Here is a 25,762-nt window from a genome sequence, read left to right as displayed (position 1 = left end):
ATGAATAAATGTTTGTATCTATGAATCTATCTCTATGTATCTCTGGGAGATAAGGAAGGGCTCCCTCTCCCTTGGGCAGCCTCTCTCTCTTTCTGCCCAGCGACCCAAAGGGGGAAAGAATCCCGGAAACTCCGGATAGAATCGCCGTTCTATACTTTCCTCTCTCTGTGTTTCCTTCTTCCGGAGTTTATTTCCCTCCCCCTCTGACGTCGCCACAGCAACAACCGGAAGTTACGTCTTCGGAAGGCGGAAGTAGCGTCGGGAAGGAGGGAGGGCGAAGCTTCTCGGGGGCGGCTGTGGCGGAGGCCTAAGCGGCTTGAGAGAGCCATGTCAGCGGGCGGCGGCGCCGGGCAGCGCGAACCGGGAGCTTCGGGAGGGTGAGGCGGGAAGGGAAGGGAATGCGGCGGCGGAGGAGCAGCAGCTGCAGCTAGGCATGGGCCTTGAGGCCGAGAAGGGCCTGGAGAGGAAGAGGGCTCTCCTGGGGCCTAGGCCCGCCTGGCCCTGGCCGCCTCCTCTGGGGACTACACTTCCCATCAGCCCCCAGGCGGCCTCAGGGGAGGGGGAGCAGCCAGCCCAGCCCTTTCCATCCGGTGTTCGTCTACAGCAGTGGTTCCCAACCTTTTGGTTCTCCATACGTGTTGGACTTCATTTCCCATAATGCCTTCCTCCTGGATAAACTGGCTGGGGCCTCTGGGAGTTGAAGTCCAAAGCACCTGGAGGACCAAAGGTCGGGAACTATTGGTCTACAGGGTCGGTAGGCAGAGACCTTGTGGCGCCCTGGAGGCTCACTGGAAGAACGAACTCGGCTGCAGCAGCTGTTCCAAGGCATCTGGGGAAGGAGACCTGGGAAATCAGTGCTGTGGGCCTATGTTTGATGTTGCCTTCGAGTCAGTTCTGTGACCCTGTCTATGGCGGGGTGTTCTTGGCAAGGTTTGCCCGGAGGGTGCTTGCCATTGCCTTCCTCTGAGGCTGAGAGAGTGTGACCTGCTCAATGCCTCCCAGTCGGTTTCCATGGGACCTACTAAAACAAATGACTGTACTTGCCCATAGGGCAATGGTGGCAAACCTATGGCACGCGTGCCAGAGGTGGCACTCAGAGCCCTCTCTGTGGGCACGCATGCTGTTGCTCCAGCACAGAGTTTGCCAGAGTTCGTTACTAGAAAGCCAGAGGGACGTGGCACTTTGCAATAAATAAGCGGGGTCTGGGTTGAAGTTTGGGCACTTGGTCTGCAAAAGGTTCTCCATCACTGCCATAGGGAAACCATAGTTGCTTATAGAGAATCATTGGAGAACACTTGTCCATAGGAAACCATTTATGGATTCCTTTGTTGTTGGTGAATGTTTTAGAAACCCAGAAGACGGGGAAAGTATTCTCTTATTATTCCCTATGCACAAGTATCCTATGTATCTCCATGGGCAAGTATGGTTTCCCTATGGGCAAGTACTGTCGTTTGTTTAAGTACGTCCCAGTTTCCACGGCTGAGCGGGATTTGAACCCTGGCCCACAGAGTCCTAGTCCAGCACCCAAAGCATTATACCAGGCTAGCTCTCTCAGCCCTATAGATACCGTAGTCTTTTGTGTTCCCTTTCTTTTTTTGTGAGTGGTGATGTATAGGCCTGTTACAGACTGCCAAAATAAAGCTGCTTGGGGTCTCTTTGGAGGTATGCTCTTTAAATGATGCATGGGTCCTACGAATCTGGAGGTTGCGCCAAAACCACACTCCATTCCTAAGCACCGGAGTGCAGCTTTTGATGCAGCTTCCGGATTCTTAGGATGCATGCATCATTTAAACAGCATACCTCCACAGAGACCCCAATCAGCTTTATTTTGACAGTCTGTAACAGGCCATATTTATCCTTTTCACTCTTGGCCGCCATTTTGCTTTCCAGACTTGACATATTTTAGTTAACGCTGGAGTTGATGCTGTCTGTGGATTGTAGCAGTCCAATTGGAATATCATTTGTTCCTGGTGATTTATTCTCCCCAATGTGTCTTTCGCTTCGCCTTCTGGAATTTAGGATTCATCTTCCTATGAATCTTCTTTCATCCATTTCATCTCGTTTATCTAGCTCTTCCATGTATTTCTTCCACTGTCTTTATAGCTTCTTGGTCATGTAGTATGTTCTTCTAATCATAGAGTATCCCTACCCATTGTTTCTTGCAGTCTTTGCAACAACCCTGTAAGGTAGTATCTGAAATGTACAGGGTTAAGTGACTGTTTGGATAGCTTGTTCTCTGAGCTCAAGTCTTTGGAGATATGTTGAGTTGTGTTTACTTTAGGATGAAGAGAATGCATACTGTTAATGCTCAGAAAGCCTTTGTATTTCAGCCATAGCCATGTTAGGACCATTGCAGATCAAAGCAGATGCTTGTTTTTCCTGGGTGTGTGTGTGTTTAAATTTCCTTTCAGTCTCTTAAAGATGGTTGACCAAACTTTTCTATCACTTGCTCTTCATCCTTTTAAGCCAGGAGTGAGGAACTCAGACCCTCCAGCTGTGTTTTACACTGGAGTTCTCCTAATCTTGTACCATTGGTTATATTAGTTGGGATTGCTGCAGATTGAAAGCAAAAAAACAATTGGAGGGCCACTGGAAGCACCAGTTTTGTATCACTGTTTTAAATGGAGATGTTTGGGGTTAAATTTAGGACCTTTTATCTGTTCTCTACAACTTAGCTGTAGACCTGCCCTCTTAGTCTGTCCCAAGTAAGATAAAATGCCACTGTAAATATGTGCCTTAAAATGTTGCAGAAAATCTACTACATGCTTTGCCACATTTTTGTTGCTTTGATATCAGGTGCTGTGTATGAGCTTACAGCAGATGTGGGCAAAATGTGACCCGCATGCCCTAAAGCAGTGATGGCAAACCTTTTGCAGACCGAGTGCTCAAACTGCAACCCAGACACCACTTATTTATTGCAAAGTGCCACGTCCCTCTGGCTTTCTAGCAATGAACTCTGGCAAACACTGTGCTGGGGCAACATCATGCATGCCCACAGAGAAGGCTCTGAGTGCCACATTTGGCACGCGTGCCATAGGTTCGCCACCACTAAAGTTTCTTTTTATTGAAAAAGGCTCTTTACACACTGACACTTCTGTTTGGGAAAAATAGACTCTTCCTTTGGCATGAAGCACTTCGGGGGGACAGAGGAAGTGGTGAAATTGTCCTATGTTTCTTAGAGATCCAAAGGTCTTACTGAGTATAACTGAACAAAAATGATAGGGGGATGTGCGTGGGCTCCTAGGTCCCCCTGAGGGTTTGCGTGTGTGGCCCCCAGACCTTCTCCATCCAACTATGAGAGTGATGTACAATTCTATAAGTCCTCTGTTTCACTGTAGACTCATCAGCACCCTAAGAAAGGCCGTTGCTTAACTTTTAGCCCCCTGTCTGCCATACATAGTAATTACGTCTGCTGTGCAGGGCTCAGGTTACAAGAATCAGGTGAATAGGATGCACTTCAGAACCCTCAAAATGATGAACAAATGCCATGTTAAGTATTACAGATTCCAAGATCCAGCCGCATTGTAAAACAGTAGGTAATGCTGTGCTCAAGAATATTCCCCATTCAGTTTTTTTAAACTATTAACTAGGCTACTACTTTCTTTTTCTGCACTCGGATCTGCTTGAGGGGACAGTGGTACAGTATATGGTTTGGATTTCCTATGTTTAATATCTGTACTTATAGTAGTAAGAAGCCTGATAGCATGAATGATCCCCTGCCTGAGAACCTAGAGAGTCAGTGCTATTACTAGCTGGAGTTCTGCCTTATATTTCCTCCAAAGAGGCCTGGCTATCATATAAGGTTCTCTCCTCCTTGTTTTGTTGTTAGAATCACCCTGGGAGGAAAGTTAGGCTGGGACAGTGTGAGTGAGTGTGTGATTTGAGATCACCCATTAGGGGAGTTGGAATCTTGATTTCCCTGGGCCTTCCTCACACTGGTTCCCTTCATCATAGCAGGCAATGTTTGCCTTTATCAGAGATGGAGAGGCTTTGCCTTTCCAAATGTTTTGCCTCGACCAAGATGGCTGGGGGATTGTGGAAATTAAAATCCAACAATAATGTGGGACCAAAGATTCCCCATCCTCAGTCACTTTGATTTTTGATAGCAGGAGACTGCTACTTAAGGAGGACATATAGGCCTGTTACAGACTGTCAAAATAAAGCTGCTTGGGGTCTCTTTGGAGGTATGCTGTTTAAATGATGCATGCATCCTAAGAATCCGGAAGCTGCACCAAAGCTGCCCTCCAGTGCTTAGGAATGGAGTGTGGCTTTGGCGTGACCTCCGGACTCTTAGGACCCATGCATCATTTAAAGAGCATACCTCCAAAGAGACCCGAAGCAGCTTTATTTTGGCAGTCCATACTTTACATAAAGATTAGGCAGCTTCTGGTAGCCCTACATGTGTTTCGATGCCAGTCCAAGCTATGATGGCCAACAGTGTAGATGAAGAATGTTGTAATCCTAAACATCTGGAGAGCTCCAGGTTGCCTACACCTGTTTTGCATGCTGAAGATGCTATTATCAGTTCCTCACATCTGTAGCACAGTCAGGTGGGGACTATGATTTTGATGACTTGAAACAGCCCTGCCAACTCAGCGTGGTGCTGCCTTCCACAGCAGAGCAGTCAAAATCCAAGTCCCGAAGATCTTTCAGAAGCATTAGATGATCTACCAGTTGAGACTAGCCGCCTCTTGATATTTCATATCACTGGTTGTACCATCAGGCAGGATGAGGCAGCCAATTTGAGGAGCATCAAGAAGCACCATATTCTTGAGCAATTCATTTTGCTGTGATTGTGTCTTTACTAGGGGTAGGAGCTGCTTTTGCAGGATTTTCTTTTACTTGATGTGCCAAAATAACTTGGCCGGTTTTCAGGGCACCTGGACTCGATTGGTGGTGGTCTGTGCTATTTGCTGTTCTGCCTCCGGTAGCAAAATGCCTTTGGCTGGGGTTGGCACTCAGAGTTAAGTTGAGAGAGGGTGCATGGACTTAATGGATTATGATTGAGTTGTGTTTTTTGCTGAGGCCTATCAATTGGGCTGGGCTCTGAATCTCACTTAAATGATATATTCTGGGTTGCCCAGATGCTGTAACAATTAAAGAGGCAACAAATGTGGAAGTGGCTTGAGCTGTTAAAACGTGGCACCATAACCAGCGCTTAGAAAAGTTACTTTTTGGTCCATCATGCTGTGGAATTTGTAGTGCAGAAAAGTAACTTTCCCAAGCTCTGGTTGTAGCTTTTATTAATTGTCTTACAATTGAGTGATGTAAGCAGCAGTTGCAGTGGGATCTCAAATTCTTTTTCAATTTTTCAGGCGTCGCAGCAAGTGGGATCAGCCTGGGCCATCTCCAGCTCTCTTCCTTCTTCCTGCTACCACCCCTGTAGCTGGCCGCCACGTCCAGGGCAATGGAGACGGCGTATCCGGGATATCGGGATCTGAGGGTTCAGCAGCCCCTCTGGGTGCTCTAGATGCAGCAGCTGCTGTGGCAGCCAAAATAAATGCCATGTTAATGGCCAAAGGGAAACTGAAACCAACAACAAATTCAACCGACAAGGTCAGTGGCCAGCTAGATAAAGGCAGTAGATGAAGTCAAATGAGACTAGATTGCAAGACAAAGGAAAGTTTCAATGGAAGCACCCTGTATATGCTGAGGGATAGACCTAATGCCTAATCCTCAGAGAATATGCATGAGACTTGGAAGATTCAGCACATGGAATGGCCTCTGCCAAATCTCAGAGAGTTCAGAGGTGGTGGTAGTTGCTGAGAGGTACAGAATCAGTAGTTTGTGGGCCTGACAAAATATCTTGAGAGGTGTACTCTCTTTCTGATGTTACATCCATGATGTAACAGAGGGGCTGAAAAGACTCATTGAGCCCACTGACTGTTAGTATCCCTTCCTTTTGATCCACATGGGCACCTGGACTTTCAGAATATTACAGTGGATTATGTGGATCTCGGTAGGAAGCTGAAGGATATGGATAGGGGTTTTTTTTTTGTGTGTGTGTGTCCTTCCAGTGGAAAGGTATGGCCCAGAAAGGGGGACAAAAATAGTGGACATGAATAATTGGCTCTGTGCATTCTGAAAGATCTGATTAGAAGAGCTTTAAACTGAGTTAAGTCAGGGAGGGAGATAGTATTCTTGAAGGCAGGTGTTCATCTGGAAAATAGTCCAAATATTATACAGAGAAGAAATAGCACAGGAACACAACAGTAAGAGCTGCTCAACAGTGAAACACAACAGTGAAACACAATGATAAGAGTCTCCGCCTTTGTTAAATGAACATGAAAAGATTAGTGAAAAAAAGTATTGCTTTTTAAAAAGAAAATGATTGTAGTTATTGGCATTAATAACTCTGAAACTAAAACACTGCAAAAATGTCACAGAATTTTAGCAGGTCAAACAATACCACTCTCTTGAAGTAGTTTTATGAGTTGTGGCTTTTAAGCTACACGAATGAATTCATGTTTCATTACTAATGGGGTGGGGGCAGAAATTGGTTGTACATCTCACAGGAGGCTTATTAAGATCTAACACTACTTATGCAATTAGAGCAAAGGTAGGCATTGAAGCATGCCACAGTCAAATACATTTGGTATGTTTGCATTTTGGTGTAGTATATACAGTGAGCCCTTTTTATCTACTGAGCAAATCATGGCAAGAAAATCCTGTGATAGGTCACCCTTAGGGTCTGCCGTGTATCAGAAATGACTTGAAGGCACAGGACCATAAAGTGGAACAGGACTGGATCCAGAAGGTTCTGGAATGCTGTGAGAAGACTAAGACCACCAGAAAACACATATTTCCGATGGTCTTAGGAACTGAGACACCACTCCAATATGGTTGGATGTCACCGCAACACGAGGAACTGTATTAAAGGGTCACGGCATTAGAAAGGTTGGAAACCACTGTTCTATTGCAATTATTGTTGCGTTTTATATTTTTAACTGTCTGTACACTTGACAGAGAGCTTTGGTTAGTGAACAATTTAAAAATACAATAAAAATAAATATAAAAATGAGATGGGATCGCTATAATTGTCAAAACAAAGTATACACTAATATCAGTCATATTGTGAGGAAAAAAGAATGGGAATGGATTAAACCTTGTCAGTGAATGTCTGCCCATCTCTTTGGGTTCTGGGCTGAACCAATAAAAGAAACTAATTTCCTACTCTTTGCCACCAAAAGGCACAAAAACTTGTTTGTGTGTTCTGAGTTTAGTTGCTAGGATTATAGTGTACTTTCATTCTTCTCTCTAGCTTCAGGCTCCCGGTAAAAGTCCAGCAGCCAGCAAAAGCAAAGATGACCTTGTCGTAGCAGAAGTGGAAATCAATGATGTGCCCCTAACATGTAGAAACCTGTTGACCAGAGGACAAACACAGGATGAGGTCTGACCTGTTTGTATTTCCTAATTCTTTGCATCTCGGAATAACCTCTATGTGACCTTTTTAGTTCACACAAAGCATGGTGTTTGCAGACACCTCAGACCTCTGTTTCTTTACTTTGGCAGCACCTTAGCTTTCCTAACCAATGCAGTTTCTGTCTCATCCCTGTCTGCAGATAAGTAAGCTGAGTGGTGCAGCAGTCTCAACTCGAGGGAGGTACATGACTGCAGAGGAAAAAGCAAAAGTTGGACCGGGGTGTGTATCTCAGTTTTATCACTTCCTTGATCATTCTAGAACAGAACAGTTTTCTGAATATCCTTGTCAAATTATGATGTTTTATTTTTAGCAGATAACAAACTTGTCCTTTTTAAATATAAGATGTTGTCTAATATTGAATCCCCACCATTTCCTTGCCTTTAGGCAGCTGATTTCTAGCTTATTGGGGGCTAGGCTTTATTCCCTGCTGTACTCTTTGAGCTCTTTTAACCTGACATGCTGAACTTTGTGTTTGCATTTTTCAAGTCCTCCCCACTTGAACTGCGGTGCCACGTGAGTGGAACTGATACTTTGGAAAGAGATTAGTATTAGAAATTCAAGTAGTCTTCTTTTGGACTACACCACCCAGTAACCCTTATCTTTGGTCATGTTGGCAGACTTTGATATGGGTTGGTCCTTCATAGAATCATAGAGTTGGAAGAGACCGCAAGGGCCATCCAGTCCAACCTCCTGCCATACAGGAAATCAAAATCAAAGCATTCCCGACAGATGGCCATCTAGCCTCTGCTTAAAGACCTCCAAGGAAGGAGACTCCACTACACTCCAAGGGAGTGTGTTCCACTGTCGAACAGCCCTTACTGTCAGGAAGTTCCTCCTAAAGTTGAGCTGGAATCTCTTTTCCTGGAGCTTGCATCCATTGCTCCAGGTCCTAGTCTCTGGAGCAGCAGAAAACAAGCAAGCTCCCTCCTCAATATGACATCCCTTCAAATATTTAAACAGGGCTATCATATCACCCCTTAACCTTCTCTTCCCCTGGCTAAACATCCCCAGCTCCCTAAGTCGTTCCTTATAGGACATGGTTTCCAGACCCTTCACCATTTTGGTTGCTCTTCTTTGGACACGCTCCAGTTTCTCAGTGTCCTTTTTGAATTGTGGTGCCCAGAACTGGACACAATATTCCAGGTGGGGCCTGACCAGAGCAGAATAGAGTGGCACTATTGCTTCCCTTGATCTATACTTTTATTGATGCAGCCTAAAATCTCATTGGAGAGAAATGCATAAAACTTAATTAAATAGTAAAGTTGATAAAAATAAATTGCAAGATGAAACAGGGTGAATGAGGTAACAAATATAAAAAATTCAATTGGAGTATTTAAATAATCTCGTCGCCATGACAAGTTAACAGCTTTTATAATTGTATTTTAAATGTTTTAATTGGATTATTTGGTGGTTTTGAATATTGTTTTAGCTACTTTGTTTTAATTTATACTGTAATATAAGTATATTGGTTTAATGCCGAATGGGCAGATATTTTGAAGGAAATTCGGACCCTGTTGAAATTATCTAATAATGAATGAGTTATATTTGCTCTTCTACTGTTAAATTTTTATTTTGATTTAGAGATAAGATGTTTTGCTAGAACTTTAAATCACCTTTTTGATTAGAGTTAGTCAATTAGAAAGTGATGTAAGAATTCAAACTCTGTTAATCATGTTTGAATAATTTAGTGTTAAGATGTTCAGTTTAACTGAATCGGATGAGTTGCAGTTCAGTAATTATAAACTCTTTATACAAAGTTATTTTATAACATGAATATCCGCTAAGGATGAGGTCCTTGGAAGTCCTGGTTTTTTTAACAGTTTATTTTTGTCTCTCTTCTGTTTTTGTATCTGCTGTTTGTTTATCTTTTGCTTGTTTTTTATGATATATAATAAAAATTGGAAAAAAGTATATTGGGAGAAAGGTAGTATATAAATTGCATAAATAAATATTTGTCTGTGCCTGAAACAGTGAGAGAGAAAAAGAGAGAGAAGGAGAAGGTGAGATTGGTGGACCTGATGGGAAGATAGTGCTCTTTAAATCTGTTCCTAAATTAGTCAGAGACAGTGCTAATTTTATTAAGTATTGTCCCTGATTAGGAATGTTTGATTTGAATGTGTATTCCCAGAGTAGGTATGTTATCTCAACTGGCAATCTTGGTTTCAAGGTGAAAAAACAAAAGTTATTTGTTTCTTTTAAAACAGAGATCGTCCATTGTACTTGCATGTTCAGGGGCAGACACGAGAACTGGTTGATAGTAAGTAAATTCTGATTTAATACCATTGATGGGAGTGTTATACAAAATATCTTGTTTCAGTTGAATCTATCAGGCGGTCTTACTCTTACAGGCACATGGTGGTTGTGAAATCAAACTGCACCACTGCTGTCTGTTAACTGTTATTTATTATTTGCTTAAGCAGTCTCTTTTGCCATTTGTGAAGATGTAGTAGTTGCATCATCATGGTAAATACTTCCAAAAGTAAGGATCTAATCTAAGGCTGCATCCACACTACAGAACTAATCTGAGTTGACATCATTTTAACTGTCATGACTTAGTGTTAAGGAATTCTGGGGATAGTAGTTTGTTCTCATGCGAAAACAAACTACTATTCTTAACTGAATGAATGAATATTTATTACGGTGCACAGCCAGCACAATTCTTAATTAAAGTGATGTCAACCCAGATTATTTCTGCTGTGTGGGTGCAGCCTGTGTCTAGAATTCTGTGTTTCTATATGCTGTCATTCATATACATGGCGCTTCTCAAAAAATTACAGGATAATTTGCTACCACATGACCTCTTCTATTCAGTTAGGGGTACAAGAACAATGGTACAATGGACCCTTAGTATCTACTGGGGTTTGGTTCCAGGATTCCCCATAGATTCCAAAATCCATGGCTCCTCCACCGCCATTAAATACAGTGGCATAGTAAAATGGTGTCTCTTATGTAAAATAGCAAAATCAAGGCTTGCTTTTTGGAATTTATATCTTTTAGGAATATTTTCAAACCGCAGATTGTTGCATCCGTGGATAAAGAATCCATGGATCTGGAGGGCTGACTGTACAGTTGTACTGTACAGAGTCTTTACTGTACAGTATAATGACTTGTACTGAATCATACCGTTAGTCTAGCAATCATTGACTAGCTTATTTTGATTTTATATTCATCTGCCTTTTAAAAAAAGGGTAATAATTTGCTTTTTAACATTCTGATGAGCCTCTCAAAGAGCCCCCAGGTTTTGAAAAAGTGAGATACAGATGCTCAGCAATAAATTAAAATGTAATCAAATACAATTCATCTGCCTGACATAACCCTGCCTGGTCACAGCCTAGCATTTGCTACTTGAGTTTCCTCTAGCAGGGTTCTGAACCCAGGACAGATGCTATTGGCTTAATTTCCATTGAAACATACAATACCATTTCAAGAAAGAAGGTCTTTCTATTTTGGGCTTAACATATTATAGATTTTCAGAGGCTCATTTGCACATTATGTTGAATAGTGGTTTGTTGCTTAAGCAATTGCATGGTAAACTGGTTTATCTTGCCCGTTTATAGTTTTATTCTTTTCCACCTTTTTGTCAATTCTGGTTTTCAGGATGGGCATCTGTGGAATTAAGGCCTGATTGCCAGTCTGAATGTAACAGTAAACCATGGTTTAAACAAGCCAGACTTTGCAGTGCACCAGGAAACCCTGAGTTCAGATTGTGATTTCCAGCTACTTTGCAAACCATGGTTTTATAGCCAGTTTGTACATTGCAGCAAACTGGACCTCAACAGACCACATGTTATTAGGCATGAACAGAGTTGATATGTGTTCTTCTGTGTGTGCCTGTTTAAATTTTCACAGTGAAAACCTGCATTATCCTCAGTGAATCAGGACTGAGATACACTTGTCCTTTGTTGTGGCAATTGGGTCCCTTCTAATGTGTCTCTTCACAAGTGCTTTTTAATTTTCCCCACAGGAGCTGTAAACCGAATCAAAGAAATAATTACTAATGGTGTTGTAAAAGCTGCTACTGGGTCCAGTCCAACATTTAATGGAGCTACAGTTACTGTTTACCACCAACCTGCTCCCATCGCTCAGCTGCCTCCAGCTGTTGGCCAGAAGCCCCCGTTCCAGTCAGGAGGAGTATGTATTGATGACAAGGGCACTGAGTATAGTCTTAGTCTCAGCTTTATGGTGCTGTACTTGGATTTCTTAATAGCTTTCTGCTTTTATTGCATGGGACATTACACCTGTTGATGATTATGCTTGAATTTTGTGTGTATTGGGTCACTTTGGCCCCATATGTAGAGGACTAAGAAGGCATAATCTGTTGAGCAAGATTCTGCTGATACCATCCTCTTAGAGAAATGGGATGGAGAGAGGGGTCCAGTTTGCAGAAGAGCAAAGACCTCACTGTGCTATCCAACAAAGCTTATGCCAGCCTTCCCCAGTATGGTGTCATAGACTGTAATTGTCATTAGTCCCAGCTTCTATGGCCAATGGTGAGGAATAGTGAAAGTTGTAGAACCAAGGGTTGAGGAAAGCTAGCCTAGACATTGCTGCATTGCAGACTCAACTGGTCTATTCCAGGACTGTAGTTTGTACACTGGAGATGGGGGATCCTGTCTGGCAAAACTCTTTGAATTTTCTCCTTGTCATGCTCCACTTCCTCACTCACCAAGTCCAGCTCTGATTCACTGAAATCTCCCAGTCACAGCCTTTCTTCTTAGTAATACTTGGTCTGCCTCTACTTTGGTGATCAAATTATAAGCATGGGATGAATAGTGCTTCCAACCCATGTAAGTAAACAAATGCAAAACTAGCTGGAGTGAGAAATATAACATTTCTGAGACCTGCAGTTGTTAGCTATATGCCATTTGGGGGTTATAGTTTTTGGATGGTAGTACTGTCTTGAGGGTTGAATTGTAGGGTGGAATCTACATCCATAGAATCATGGAATAATAGTTGGAAGGGGCTTGTGAGCCATCAGATCCAGCCCCCTGCTCAATACAGGATCTCCAGCTAGAGCACCCCCAGCAGGTAACTGTCCAGCCTCTTTCTGAAGATAACCAGAGAAGCAGACTAAGCAATTGGTTCCATTGCTAACTGCTCTCACTGTCAAGATGTTCCTTCTAATGTTCAATCAAAATCTACCCTCCTCTAACTTAAAACCATTAGATTGAGTTGAGTGCTGCACCCTCCTCTTTCTGGCAGCCCTTGAGGTGTTTAAAGAGTATGATCATGTTTACCCCTTTGATCTTTTTTTTCACCAAGCAAGTTCAGTGGGGCTTACTCTTGGGTAAGTGAGAATAGGGTGGGTAAAGTAGAGGCTGCATGCAGGCCCTAGACCCTATTGATGATGATGATGATGATGATGATGATGATGATGATGATGATGATATATTTATGTTTCCCCGCCTCTCCCATTGGATCGAAGCGGGGTTACAGACTAAATAAAAACACAGAGTATTTATATAAAAATTCAATTAAAAGCAGCTAAAACAATTATTATTCTGGCCCCTAAATTCCCCCAACCCTCCCCCCAAAGTTTTTTTTAATTCAGTATGATTTTTTAACTGTTTTTGCCCCAACACCATGCAACCATCTCCCCTGAATGTGTGAAAGCACACAAAAATACCCCACATTGTCCACAAGCAATCATGAACCCCATACTATCAATTCTGCCTTTCTCTGCAGTCCCCAAAATGACAACAAGAAGTGCTGAAGTGTCACTTGCCATTTTGAGGGGGTCCGCAGAGGAAACAGGTATTAGGGTTACTGGGTGGGGGGGTATACCATCTGGGGCATGTGTGTACAGTCTAGTGGGGAATTGGGCCCTGGCCAACACATCATTGGTCTCTCATGGAGTATAGAACTTAGCCTTCACCCCACTCAAGTGGCAGAGTTCAATGAAAGTTTATTTCTTTGGAGCTGGGTATAAATGTGGTATGTAGATATAGCAGAATAGACACATCTAGGAGTGGAGAGGAGGGCAAACCTCTAATCCATTCCTGCATTTTTGGTGATGTAAAAAGCCTGAAAATGCTTGCCTGCATGTATACACAGATGCACTACGTCCAAGACAAGTTGTTTGTTGGCTTGGAACATGCTGTACCTACCTTCAATGTAAAAGAGAAAGTGGAAGGCCCAGGCTGCTCCTACCTGCAGCATATCCAGATTGAGACCGGTGCCAAGGTGTTCCTCCGAGGGAAGGGCTCTGGCTGTATTGAACCTGCCTCTGGTCGAGAAGCTTTTGAGCCTATGTACATTTATATCAGGTAGGGAATTTTCTTGCTTGGGTGACTTGTCTTTAGACATAATGGTTCTATGCCATCCTAAATGTGGAGTTGTGGTGTTAAAGTGATAGCGTATTTCAGATTAAATAAACCAGGTATTCCCAATAAATTTGTCAGCAGGTTTTTATTTTTGTTTTTTTTTTTTAAGGGATATGTTTACAGTACAGGACACTACTGGCTATTTTTTCTGATACACATTTATGTGCCTTTCTTGCTTTGGACTGCTGATAAGAGGGTGGATTACTCTTGTAAGAGATCTGGTACTTGTTGGTTGCAGACAGTTTTGAAATTAGGGTAAGGACACCATGGCCTGTTACAGACTACCAAAATAAAGCTGCTTCGGGTCTCTTTGGAGGTATGCTGTTCAAAGGATGCATGCATCTTAAGAATCCGGAAGCTGCACCAAAGCTGCACTCCAATGCTTAGGAATGGTGTGTGGCTTTGGCGTGACCTCCGGACTCTTAGGACCCATGCATCATTTGAATAGCATACCTCCAAAGAGACCCCAAGCAGCTTTATTTTGGCAGTCTGTAACAGGCCCATGGAATGGACATAAGTATCTCAGGGATACAAACTACTCATCCCAGAATGCTCTCTTTTGGCAATTCCACAAAAATTTGATGCTAGTGGCTTTTTTTTACAGCCATCCCAAACCAGAAGGCCTTGCAGCTGCCAAAAAACTCTGTGAAAACTTATTACAAACTGTAAGTAAAAACACTTATTTTGACTCAGATCACATACAGTTTATTCGATTCTTGTTGGAAAATATTCAGTTCTCCCATTGAGGTTTTACTTTGTCACTTGTTTTGAGAAAATTGGCTTATTTGAAAGTAGAGAAGTTAGATATTCAAAGTAAGCAAATGCATAGAGACAAGCAGTTGCTTAGGCTGGGAGGGACACAGGCCACTATCTGATGCCATTGGTTCAGGAGGAAGCTTTTCTGTGCTGCTCAAGCAGCAGTCAATATAGCATAGCCTCCTGCATTTGTAGTGCAGGAAAGCAACTCAGAGCATTATGGTTTTAATAATGTTTGCTAAACCAGATACATTTAAGCAAGGCCTTTCATTTTCTCATTAGAATAGTATCCCATTCATCCAATAATTGGTATCTGACCCTGCTTGATTTCTTCTAAGGTTCATGCTGAATACTCGCGGTTCGTGAACCAAATAACCACGGCAGTGCCCTTAACAGGTATGTATTAACAGTGTGAACTTCCTCACGGTATTCAGTTTTAGATTTGATGATGTGTATGTGTTGAAGGACAAAAATGATAGATCAAAATCCTCATGAAAGAGGTGGTTTTGAAGAGAATTTGGAGGACATTACATAAGAATTAAGGTAAGAGATTAAAGTAAGCACTGTTTGACACATTATTCCTCCTTTCTTTTTTGTCTGAACAAGGATTTGCACAGCCTGCAACTGTGACGACGGTTCCCCCTCAACCTCCATATTATCCACCCAGTGGCTTCCAGGCAGGCTATCCTGTGGTTCCACCGCCTCAGCAACCGGTACAGCCTCCTTATGGTGTGCCAGGTATTGTGCCTCCTGCTGTACCATTGGCGCCAGGAGTACTGGCTCTCCCAACTGGAGTCCCACCAGTACCCACCCAGTACCCAATTACACAAGTGCAACCACCAGCTAGCACTGGCCAGGTAAGGCAGCAGGTTGCCTAGCTGACAACTAATGAATTCTTTTTGTATATGTGTGTTCCTGCACGACCAGTAGTCTGTTGTTGTGTGAATGGGAGAATTGTGGGTTTAATTATTTCTTCCTTTAAAGTGACTGGGTATATATCTTGGAAACCAGGGTTCAGATCCTGGCTTGACCAGGTAAATCCATTGGGTGACCTTGAGGAAGTAACACACTCTCAGCCTCACAGGATGGCAATAGCTCCCCCCCTCAAGAAACTTCCAAGAAAACCTCTTTATAGATTTTCCTTATGATTGCCATAAGTTGGAAATGACTTGAAGGCACAAAACAACAGCAGTATATATCTTGGTGTCTATTGTAAGAATGTGATGATTTTTGTGATATCCTTAAATTGCTGTGATATAGCATAAAAAGGCATTGCTTAATTCTCTTTGTGCGTAAGTAACTCAAGGATGGGGAATACATGGTCTTGTATGCATTGTACATCTCCCATCATCCCTCCCTATTGGTTATGCTGGCTTTGTAGTTGCAGTCCTGCAATATTTGGTGGGCTAAATAATCTGCTAATCACCAGTGTAATTTACTTGTGGTGGGTGAATGTTTGTCTCTCTGACTGGTATGTCACACTGGGCTGCAAGATGGCTGTGACCTTGCTTGTATGGCTCATGTCTAGCTAGCCTTTACTTGATGGCACCTTTACTCTGATGTTTGCCTCCTGACCCAGTTCTTATGCTTATGCTGTATAGCTTGGATTCATTTATTACTTCATTACTACAGAGCTGTTGAGAAGGGAATCTTCTCTGTTGCTCAAATAATGGGTGGAAAAGAGACCCAATGAAATTCACAAGCCCCATGCTTGGATTGCTTCCTGTACTTGAGGCTGTCACAAAAGGTGTCCTTGTAATTCAAACACTTGAATTCCAGAGGAACATCCAAACACTGAAGGAGAGAGCTTCTCTGGGAAATTAGAATGAATATATGTACAGAGTAAACCAGTAAATGCTGATCCATTAAGGGAAAAGGACCACTGTCTTCACCCCAAATCAAACTGTTGCCAGCTAAACCACTCCTTCATGTTAGCTTCCCACTTACTCTCTTAGTCCTTTCTTTGCACATTTCAACAGGCAATAATTGGTTGATTAACTGAGAAACAGGAGTGGCTGGGAATGGTAGAGAGGTCAATAACAACAACAACAACAACAACAACAACAACAACAACCACCTAAAAGTCAGCTTTAGGGGCAGTCTCAAAAACAGCGTTCGAGCCCCCACATCCCATCCAATATTAAGGGATTGTACAAGTGTGGTCCTGCATGGTAAGCAGAATTGGACAAAATCAGAATTACTTCCCTCCATCTTGAGCTCTCCACCAGTCTTGATAGCCACTGATGTAAGCGTAGCAGAACTGAAATGAACTGCACGACTGAATACCTTCTACAACCTTGGCAGAAAGATTCAGGCAGTGAGGTTTGATGAGAGGGTGCTGGGTTACAGGTAATGGCCCAAACAATGATACACTTGAAAGAGTAGCAGTGGAGGTCTTTCACAAAAAAGAGGATGAGTGCCTCCCTCTCATTCAAACACTTTTCTTCCAGCCCAGTACTTACAGCAGTGATTTGCGAGTTTGTCTTGTACTAATGTGCCTTCAGATATTTCAGCATGCTTTTCTTGTTTTTTTTAACTTCTTCTATGTGCTTTCTAGGCACCGCTCAGCACCCCTCTTCTTCCAGCTGCCCCTGTAAAGACAACCTTGCCAGCCAATACACAGTTGCCAATCCAGCCCCAGCCTGGCCAGAAGAGGCGCTTCACAGAAGAGCTGCCAGATGAGCATGAATCTGGGCTGCTAGGATACCAGGTGACACACAGTCATTTTATTGCCTGTTTCCCAATCTTCTTTCAGTTGCTAGGTGGCTGATGCCATTCGTAAACTTCCACTTCATAGATCGTTGTAGCTGATTTTTCTTACAAAAGTGAGCTTGTATCATGTCAGTTTGGAGATGCGCATAGGGGAGGGAACTCCCTTTCTACTGAAGAAGAGTCTATTTTCACTTCTAATGCTTGGTATAGATGGAATAGTTCCCTTGCAGAGCATTATTTGCTTCATTATGGCATCTGAAGATGAGAAATGTCCCTTATAAATGTGTCCTAGGCCTTTAAAGAAGTTCCCACCCTGCTTTTATTGGATTTTGATAGCCTAGTTGAGAGGTGGAGATGCTTTCTTTCCCTGGGGATTAATCAAAAACCCTCATTCCCAAATGTGGAGCCCCTCCAGAAATTGTGTACAACAACTGGGACTAGTGGGGGTTGCATCAAAACCAGGTGTCCTCAAGTTTCTGGGTTAACAACAGACTTCAGGTGAGGTAGCCTGGTGTGTAGTGAGTTGAGTATTGGATCATGAGTCTAGAGACCAGGGTTCAAATTCTAACTCAGCCATGGAAACCCACTGGATGATTTTGGGCAAGTTACACTCTCTCAGCCTCAGATGGAAGCAAAGGCAACCCCCCCCCCCCCCCTCTGAACAAGTCTTGCCTAGAAAAACTTGTGAGTTTTCTTTCAACCCTATAAGTTGGAAATGACTTGAAGGCACAGAAGCATACTTCACTAATTACCTTTCTAGTAATTGCTTTTAAGGGCAGATTCACAAGATTCCCCCCCCCCCCCAAAAAAAAAAAGATTCTAGATACTAGGTAGTTTGATGATGATGATGATGATGATGATGATGATAATTACTTATACCCCGCTCTTCAGCCAAAAGGCTATCAGAGCGGCTTACAAATTGTTAATTGGACATTTTCCTGCCCTCAGGCTTACAATCTAAAGAGACAAGACACAAAAGGAGAAGGGAATGGCAGTGGGGAAGGTGAAAAGTCCAGCAGATCTTCTCTCCCTCTGAGCCCCGGACCATGGCAAATGGACTGGAGGGAGAGCCCTTCTTCTTACTCTGATTGGGACCGATTAGGGAAGGCGTTGGCCTACCTTTCTCTCCCTCAGAGGCCAGGATGGAGTCAGATGCCTTCTGGGAGGGCTCAGTTCCTTTAGGGAGGCCTGATGGCATTGGGCCTACCTCCTCTTTAAGTTAGGCGTGGATGAAGGATTTCATTGCTAAATTAGAAAATAATGCCATTTAGGCTTCAGTGGGAGGATGACCACATTCCACGTTGTATTCATTGGCAATCAACATTCAGGCCACTACATTTCAGGAACATTATGAGAGATCAGAATTGCTTCCCACACTCTTCTGTCCTCCCCCCCCCCCCCCAAAGAAAGCAGCAGTTAAATCATTTCCAAACTATCTTGAGTTACATAAGCTTATTAATGGCTAAGCCTACTCACAAATGATTTTTTGTCTCCTTCTCACTCTAATCACAGCAACAACCTAGCTATAGGAAACCTAGCTATAGGGTAAAGATCTTAAGATTTTTAATAACATACTTTTCAGAATTCTTTACCTATTTGAGAGAACAAAATGTATGCCATGTGTTTGAAGAATTTTCTTCCTTTTCAAGAAGCCCTCTGTTTATTTCCTTACACTTGCATTCCCACTTTCTTCCATAACGGAACCCAGGACAGCTCAGTGTGTTCTCCTGCTTGACTTCAGCAAAGGTGGCTCTGTAACAGCCTTTTTCAGACTGTGATCTTGTGAGCAAAAAGAACTGTTTTATTTCATTTAAAAGTATTTATAGCCTGCCTTCCACCCAAAACAGATCAATCGGATAGCTGTGCATTGACAGGGAAAAGTGGGGGAAAGTGCAAGATAGAGTAATTGAGCTATTGAATCACAGTACCAGTAAGATTAAAATAAGCATAGTGGAGAAGGAGTGGTCTTCCAGATACTTTGTGTACAAATCCGGAGTCCCTCCCAGCATGGAAAATGGTAAAAGATTGTATTTTAACAACACCAGGCAAGCCAAAGATTCCTTTCTCCCTGAAGTGCAGCAAGACAGTTACTTATCTGCAATCCTGAATTGTCCATCATCGGCTTAAATTCCTTTCTGAACTGGCCCAATTTACACCCTCATTTCTTTGAGATGTTGAGGCTTTGTGATTAAGGAGGGAGCAAGGGAGTTCTTATATTCTGAGCTTTATGGGACCATTTTGTTTTTGCTTCTTTAAATTGCTTTATATTTGTTCTATTTTGAATGGGTAAATCAGCCTTCCAACGAAATTTTAAAAAGTGTTTGGAGTGTCTTCGCATGGGATAGACCATAGTTCAGTAGCAGAACATATCCTCTAAATTAGAACGAAAGGTCCTACGTTCAATACCTATTTCCTTCACTTAAGAAGATCAGGCTTACGCTCCTGGACAGCTGCTGCCAGATAGAACAGAAAGTATAAGGCAAGATGGACAAATACATATTTACCTATTTACCTAACAGGTTCTAGAAAAGTTACTTTTAATTGTAACTTCCAGAATCTCAGAGTTTAACTCTCATAGGTACTGTTAAAAAAGTATATTTTCCAAGTTCTGGACCTCATACATAGGGCAGCTTCTGATATTTCTACATTCATATGCTTAGGTGAGCTATGATGTATGAATAGCATGAGGAGTGAAGTGATCAACTCTGATCATTCATTCAGTTCTGGCCATATGAAATATGAGGGCTCAAAGCAGGGCACAGAAAAAGGAGATAAAAGCAGTTGGTAAGGAATCTTAATGTTCCACACATTAAACTGAAACTCGAATGCAAGGTGGAATGAATGATATGGTGGGGAGAAAAAGCATGAATTACAAAATGAAAAGATGTCAATCTCAGATGTGAATTCACTGGGATTTTCCATAAGAAGCTGTAGATTTTCTTGCCCTTACTCTTCCCATTTGCAGTATGGAGCTAATAGCACTGAAAAATGTTTTAGGGCTTTTGAAAGGCTTTATTATACCACTGTTAGTTTTTACTAGACGGGTTTATCATTGGCATGTAACAGGCCAATGTGTCAATGTTCGCATGCAAATACAGTGCGCCCATGTCATACGCGGACGCACCATACGTGGCTGAAAGCCACTAGGGAGCCCGTGGGAGCAGGCGGGGTGCAAGGGGCGGTGCGTCCCATTAAGAATAATGGGACGTGCGTCCGCCACTGCACCATCCATGAGCTCCATTATTTTCAACGGGGCTCGAGCATACGCCTTTTTTACGTGGGGTTTTTTTCCAGAATGGATCCCCCACGTAAAAAAAGGGCGCATTGTACGGCCTCTTTGTGGACTCAGAAAAAGAAAGCATAATGATGTGTAGTATATAGGACACTTTAAAAAAAAAAGAGGAAGAGAGGTTGGGCTCTCCTGCAAATTTTCATTAAGGAGCTAATAGTTTGTATCATAGTTTTAGATTTGCTAATGCCACTGTGTTTTTCTGCTCATAGCATGGACCCATTCATATGACTAATTTAGGTACAGGCTTCTCCAATCAGACCGAGATGGAAGGAGCAGGTTCGAAACCAGCAGGTTCCTCAGGAAAGGAGAGAGAGAGGGACAGGTAAGTTCTGGATCCTATAGTGTGGTTTATTCTAAACAAAATTAAGCATGGCATGGTAGTGGCGAAGAGAGGTAGAGTAAAATGTTTCTTGCTTTCCTATAATCCTAAAATGCTAGAATAGTATTTCCCAGTTCCCCAGGGCATTGAACTGGGTGGCCCTTGTGATCCCTTCCAACTCTAGGATTCCGTGAACTCAGTACTATCTAAATATGTTGTACTACAACTTCCAATCTCTGTTATGAGTAGTCAGTGATTGGGGGATATGGAGATTGTAGTCCAGCCTCCTGAGAGACTTGGAAGCCAAAGCTTCCCCTCATCTGTTTCTCTGTGAGTAGATATATCTTCTGAGGGATGACTTTGAATGTTCATGGCCCTTGGAGCTTCTGAAATGCCAGTTGGTAACCACCTTCTTCCTTTGCAGGCAGCTGATGCCTCCGCCGGCTTTACCAGTAACCGGAATGAAAACTGAACCTGAAGACAGAAATGGGTCCTTAGGTGGCAACGGTGAGCGTGTACAGATGGGAGATGTGGTTTGTGCTTGCACTGTACCAGCGCTGACCCTGCAAAGTTATGACATGAGCAGCCTCCCCCCCCCCCCCCCCCCGTTCTTCCCAATGTTGTCTTCTGGTGCTAAGTCAAAAGATGCCCCCAGTTCTCTTTCAGTTCTCATGTGCAGTTTCAGTTCCTGTCCTCTTGTGATCCCAGGTTACAGTAGTGAATAGGAAGAACACACACACAGCACTAAAGTGAAGGTACAGTTTGTCTCCTGACATTTGCCTTTTGGGAAACAAAATCTGAGCTGCTGGATAAACAGCCAGACCTCTGAACAGGAGTTCCAAGATGCTCTGTATATTTACTTCTCATTCCCATTATTCACAGTTCTGCAGAGAGAAGCCCTTTTTCTTAAGAGACCAAATACTGCCTTCTGGCTTGTATGTCCTTTCCATGATGACTAGGTTTTTCACTACTGCCTGTCTCTTCCATGAGTTCCTGCCTGAAGACCTTTGATTTTTTAAGGCCATTTAGGAACAATTAACTTTTAAAACATGGCAACTGGTCATGTGCAATGGCAAGGCTTCTTGGTCGAGCAGAAAAGTAGAAGGTACAGGTACAGCCAAAGGGGGTGAGATTTTAAAATCAAGGAGAATCTCACATTAAGGCTGAGAGAGTGGGGAGGACAACAATGACAGAACAACATTTCCTTTTGACTAGGTGAGAATGATCCAAAAGAACAGTGACTCCTGTGTAAAACTGAACTAGGTAGTATTCAGGTTTTAATTCAGTTGTATGTGGCCCTGGCCTTCCAAGCCTTTCCTTTTTATCAAGTCCCCCTTTCTTCCTTCTCCCTGGCACTGTGTCATACGGTTTCCTCCATTATGTGTCCCGGAAGTACAGATATTTTTTTTAATTCATTTTATTGCATTTTTGGCAGGAGGTGTAGTTTATGCAAGCTGGACAATATGTATGCTTACTTGAATTCCCCTCCCTACTTAGCTGTGAAGCTTGCCTTTACTTTTGTCAGAATTAAGCCTGCATTTTGGTGCTTCTCAGACTTCTGAAGAAACCTGTACTTTTAGTTAAGATTTCTTTTAAAAAACCAGAAAACAAAAACCCTAAAACCCATTACCTGTAGTTGGATTTCCCCCCCTTTTTTCATGCATTCTTTAACGGAGAACTTCTTGTAGTCTCTTTTTGCTAACTTTACTTTTTTTTCTTTTTTGTGTCTTTCTTTTTTTCTCTCTTCTCTGTTCTCTTACATGGTTCTGATGGATCACACTTGTGCCGTTGCTGATGCTGTGTGACGTGACCTCCTACCTGGGGTGACTGTTGGCTCTGACCTCGAAATGGTGTCCAACTAACAATATTTTTATAATGTTGAATTAACATATTTGAGGGATTTTTATTTTTTTATCTTTCTCTTCTGGGGTGGGATGTTTTTTCTCTCTCTCTCTCTCTCTTTTTCCTCTTTAGATCACCCAGCTAAGAAGATGAAAACCAGTGAAAAAGGGTTTGGCCTGGTGGCTTATACTGGTGACTCCTCGGATGAAGAGGAAGACCATGGTGGTCATAAAAACGCAGGTAGCTACTCACAGACATGGAGTTTAGGATACCAGTACCCTTCATCACAGCAACGGGCAAAGCAACAGATGCCATTCTGGATGGCTCCTTAGCTGCTTGCAGCCGACACCTCCATCTTTCGTCTCTCTCCAAGCAATAATGCATGTATATTATGAAAACAATCTCTGCAAAATGTGCGCTATCCCTGACATCTTTGCACAAGCTTTTGAGATGCAGTATGCCCTTTCCGTGGCTGGGCTGTTTTTCTTCTTGATTTTTTTTCTTTTTAAACTCATTGTTTCTACAGTGGACTTGTCCATCAAAAACAAGTTTTGGATCACAGGCTTATCAGAACACAGTTGCAGATATCTGTTATTGTGTTACACTTACAGGGAATGTCTTCTCTCCTCCTTTTTCTTCTTCCTCCTCTCCTCTCCTCCCCCTCCACCTTACCATGCACTTGTTTCTTCACTTTAAAAGTGGAGATAGCCAGCTGAGCTTGTGACTTTATCCTGCTGGAGTTCCACTTGTATTTCTGTTTATAACTGGATTTTACTCTTGTGTGTGATGCTTAGATTCTGACTAGGATGGGAGGTTGGGGGGAACCTTTGCTAGCAATCTTATTCTGAGAATCATCACCTACAAAAAATATATATCTTATTTCCGTTAGCCCATCCCGCTTTTAAATTTAAATATTCAGTTTTCATAGCTGCAAATACAGTTGGCTCTGTTTAGAGTTGTTTTTGTATGACAGGTAGATGTTTGATTTTCTTTTTCTCCGTTTCCCTGCAATTTTGTAACTTCAGTTAGGGAACCATGTACAGCTTCCATGTGGGGGATTTGGGAGTAAGTATTCATCCTGAATTGTCCCCTTACTTGGATCTCCACATTTTACATCCTTGTGTACTTGGATCTCTGACTTGTCAGCACACAGCTTTTGCAGTGACAGCAGCGTTACAATCTTTGCCCCATACCCAAATCCAGCTCTGAACAAACTTTGCTTTGTGGCCGTGTTAACTGGAAGAGATGGATTGAGCTTGTAGCTTCAGATGCTGGAGAAGTGATGTCACAGCTGAAGAAATACGTTAAAAACTTTTGTGATTGTTTTATAGTGACTCAAAGCTCTGGCAGGCCCTCTTGAGAGGCTCTAAGGCGACTATTTCTGCACCGTTCAATGTGCAACAGCAGCAGGGAGCACCCAGGATTTATGCTCCTTGTATTAAAACAATAAGTAAAGGTTTGGAATAAATGTCAGATTTTTCCTCCTGCAGAAATGATCTGGCAGGCTTTTCCTAAGCAAGCCCCACTCACTTGTTCTACATGCTTTTCTACATGTAAATAAATTAATCCATCATTTTGTGATATGTGTACAAATATTCTGCTTCCTTCTCTCCTGTTTTTATTTTCAGTTAGCCTCTCAGTGTGAACAAGAGTTACTAGGCAGCGTATAGTTTTAGCTTTGTTAAATGCAGCATTTGGAGGATCTCAGCTTTCTCACATCTGCCTTGAACATTTTGTAGGTGACGTTCACTAGCAGGTACCGTATATTCTCAACTAGAAGTAGACCTCATGTATAAGTCGAGGGCAGGTTTTGGGTTCAAAATTATGGATTTTGATATGACCAGTGGATAAGTCGAAGGTAAAACTTAGGGACATGTAACAAAGGATGTAAAGGATGATGCAAAGGAAAATGATGCCAAAGAACTTAGAAAATTCTGGCAGGCATAACTGTCTGTTCTCTTCCTAAAGGCTGATGGATGAGAGAATAGAGATCTGTGCTGCTTTTTGGTGCTCCCAGGATGGACTAAGCTCTTGCCTTTTACCACTCTATTCAGAGAAAGGGGATGGCTCCTTTCTCTCTCTCTCTCTCTCTCTCTCTCTCTCTCTCTCTCTCTCTATATATATATATATATATATATGAGTTAAAGTACAGTATTTCCATTGACCCATGGAAAAGTTGACCCAGGTTTTTTTTGGATCAATTTTTTGACTAAACTTTCTAGACTTATACACAAGTATATACAGTATGTTGAGCTAGTTTACTAGGTTTTTGTTATATTTTGTATTTTATTAAGTATGTATTTGATTGTCCTGATGTGTAGTCTGTACTCAGGACAAGAGGCCGCAGTCAGAACTAAATATGGAGAAACAGAATGGTTCCCGTTCAGCAAAGGGGTCAGGCAAGGCTGCATACTATCACCGTATTTATTCAACCTATATGCAGGAAATATTGTATGCAGGCTTAGAGACAAGAGGAGTAGAGGAATGAACATAAACCTAAGATATGCAGACAATACTATACTAATAGCAGAAGCCAACAAAGATCTGGAGCAATTATTGAAGAAGGTCAAGGAGGGAACTGCAGTGGACAAGATGGAACTGAGGGCTTAGGCAGGAAGCTGTCTGGTGGGTTGCTGAGGATTCCATGGACAGCCACAAAGACAAAGAAATGGGCCCTTGAAATGGAAGCCAAGATGCTAAAAGTTGAAGTGCTTTGGACGCATCATGAGAAGGCAGGACCCATTGGAAAAAAACAATAATGCTGAGAAAGGTGGAGGGATGCAGAAAGAGAGGAGGGCCAGGTGTTAAATGGATGGACTCTTAAGGAGATCACGGATATGGCTTTGCAAGACAGAGCAGTGGAAGACAGGGGGGTCTTGGAGATGTCTCATCCACAGGGCTGCCATTAGTTGAAATCGATTCAAGGGCGGTTAACAGGAAACAAATCTATTTTATTGGATCATAAATATATTAGATTATTCTTTTTTAAAAAAAGCATTTGAGGCCTTAGATGTGGAAGCCAAGGGGCTCCAGGCGAGAGAAGTGGCAGGAATGCAGGAGGCCATTGCCCCCGACTGGAAGGAAGCCAACTTGGA

General features: G+C 42.5%; 1 protein-coding gene and 1 non-coding gene across 4 annotated transcripts; both read left to right on the top strand.

Annotated features, from left to right (window-relative positions):
• Nucleotides 1-231: 231 nt before the first annotated feature.
• KHDC4 (KH domain containing 4, pre-mRNA splicing factor) lies at nt 232-24,248 on the top strand. 3 transcript variants are annotated; one of them, XM_089483796.1, is made up of 14 exons: nt 235-377; nt 5,316-5,556; nt 7,262-7,390; nt 7,563-7,642; nt 9,628-9,680; nt 11,388-11,554; nt 13,478-13,689; nt 14,351-14,411; nt 14,841-14,898; nt 15,109-15,359; nt 17,060-17,212; nt 20,716-20,828; nt 21,250-21,332; nt 22,800-24,248. In XM_089483796.1, exons 1-14 carry the CDS (start codon nt 328-330, stop codon nt 22,997-22,999), a joined length of 1,851 nt encoding a protein of 616 aa, XP_089339922.1. In that variant the 5' UTR covers nt 235-327; the 3' UTR covers nt 23,000-24,248. The 3 variants fall into 3 exon arrangements, with proteins under 3 accessions (XP_089339921.1, XP_089339923.1, XP_089339922.1); XM_089483795.1 differs by having other exon boundaries at nt 232-377; nt 21,250-22,894; XM_089483797.1 differs by lacking the exon at nt 22,800-24,248 and having other exon boundaries at nt 233-377; nt 20,744-20,828; nt 21,250-21,334.
• On the top strand, nt 11,715-11,842 carry LOC149301940 (small Cajal body-specific RNA 4). Its single transcript, XR_016272192.1, has one exon.
• Nucleotides 24,249-25,762: the final 1,514 nt, after the last annotated feature.

The sequence above is a fragment of the Sceloporus occidentalis genome, unplaced genomic scaffold (genome assembly GCF_023333645.1).
Source record: "Sceloporus occidentalis isolate IW3139 unplaced genomic scaffold, rSceOcc1.0.p SCAF_20, whole genome shotgun sequence".
In the NCBI taxonomy this organism is placed as follows: domain Eukaryota; kingdom Metazoa; phylum Chordata; class Lepidosauria; order Squamata; family Phrynosomatidae; genus Sceloporus; species Sceloporus occidentalis.
Note: the sequence above shows the minus strand (reverse complement) of the source record. Positions and strands in the feature narration are given on the sequence as shown.

Excerpts from the sequence above, each read along its gene's own strand:
- KHDC4 (XM_089483795.1), top strand. The coding sequence starts at position 328 with ATGTCAGCGGGCGGCGGCGCCGGGCAGCGCGAACCGGGAGCTTCGGGA. Across the intron at positions 13,690-14,350 it reads CCTATGTACATTTATATCAG|CCATCCCAAACCAGAAGGCC; the intron begins GTAGGGAATTTT and ends TTTTTTTTACAG. Across the intron at positions 15,360-17,059 it reads CACCAGCTAGCACTGGCCAG|GCACCGCTCAGCACCCCTCT; the intron begins GTAAGGCAGCAG and ends TGTGCTTTCTAG.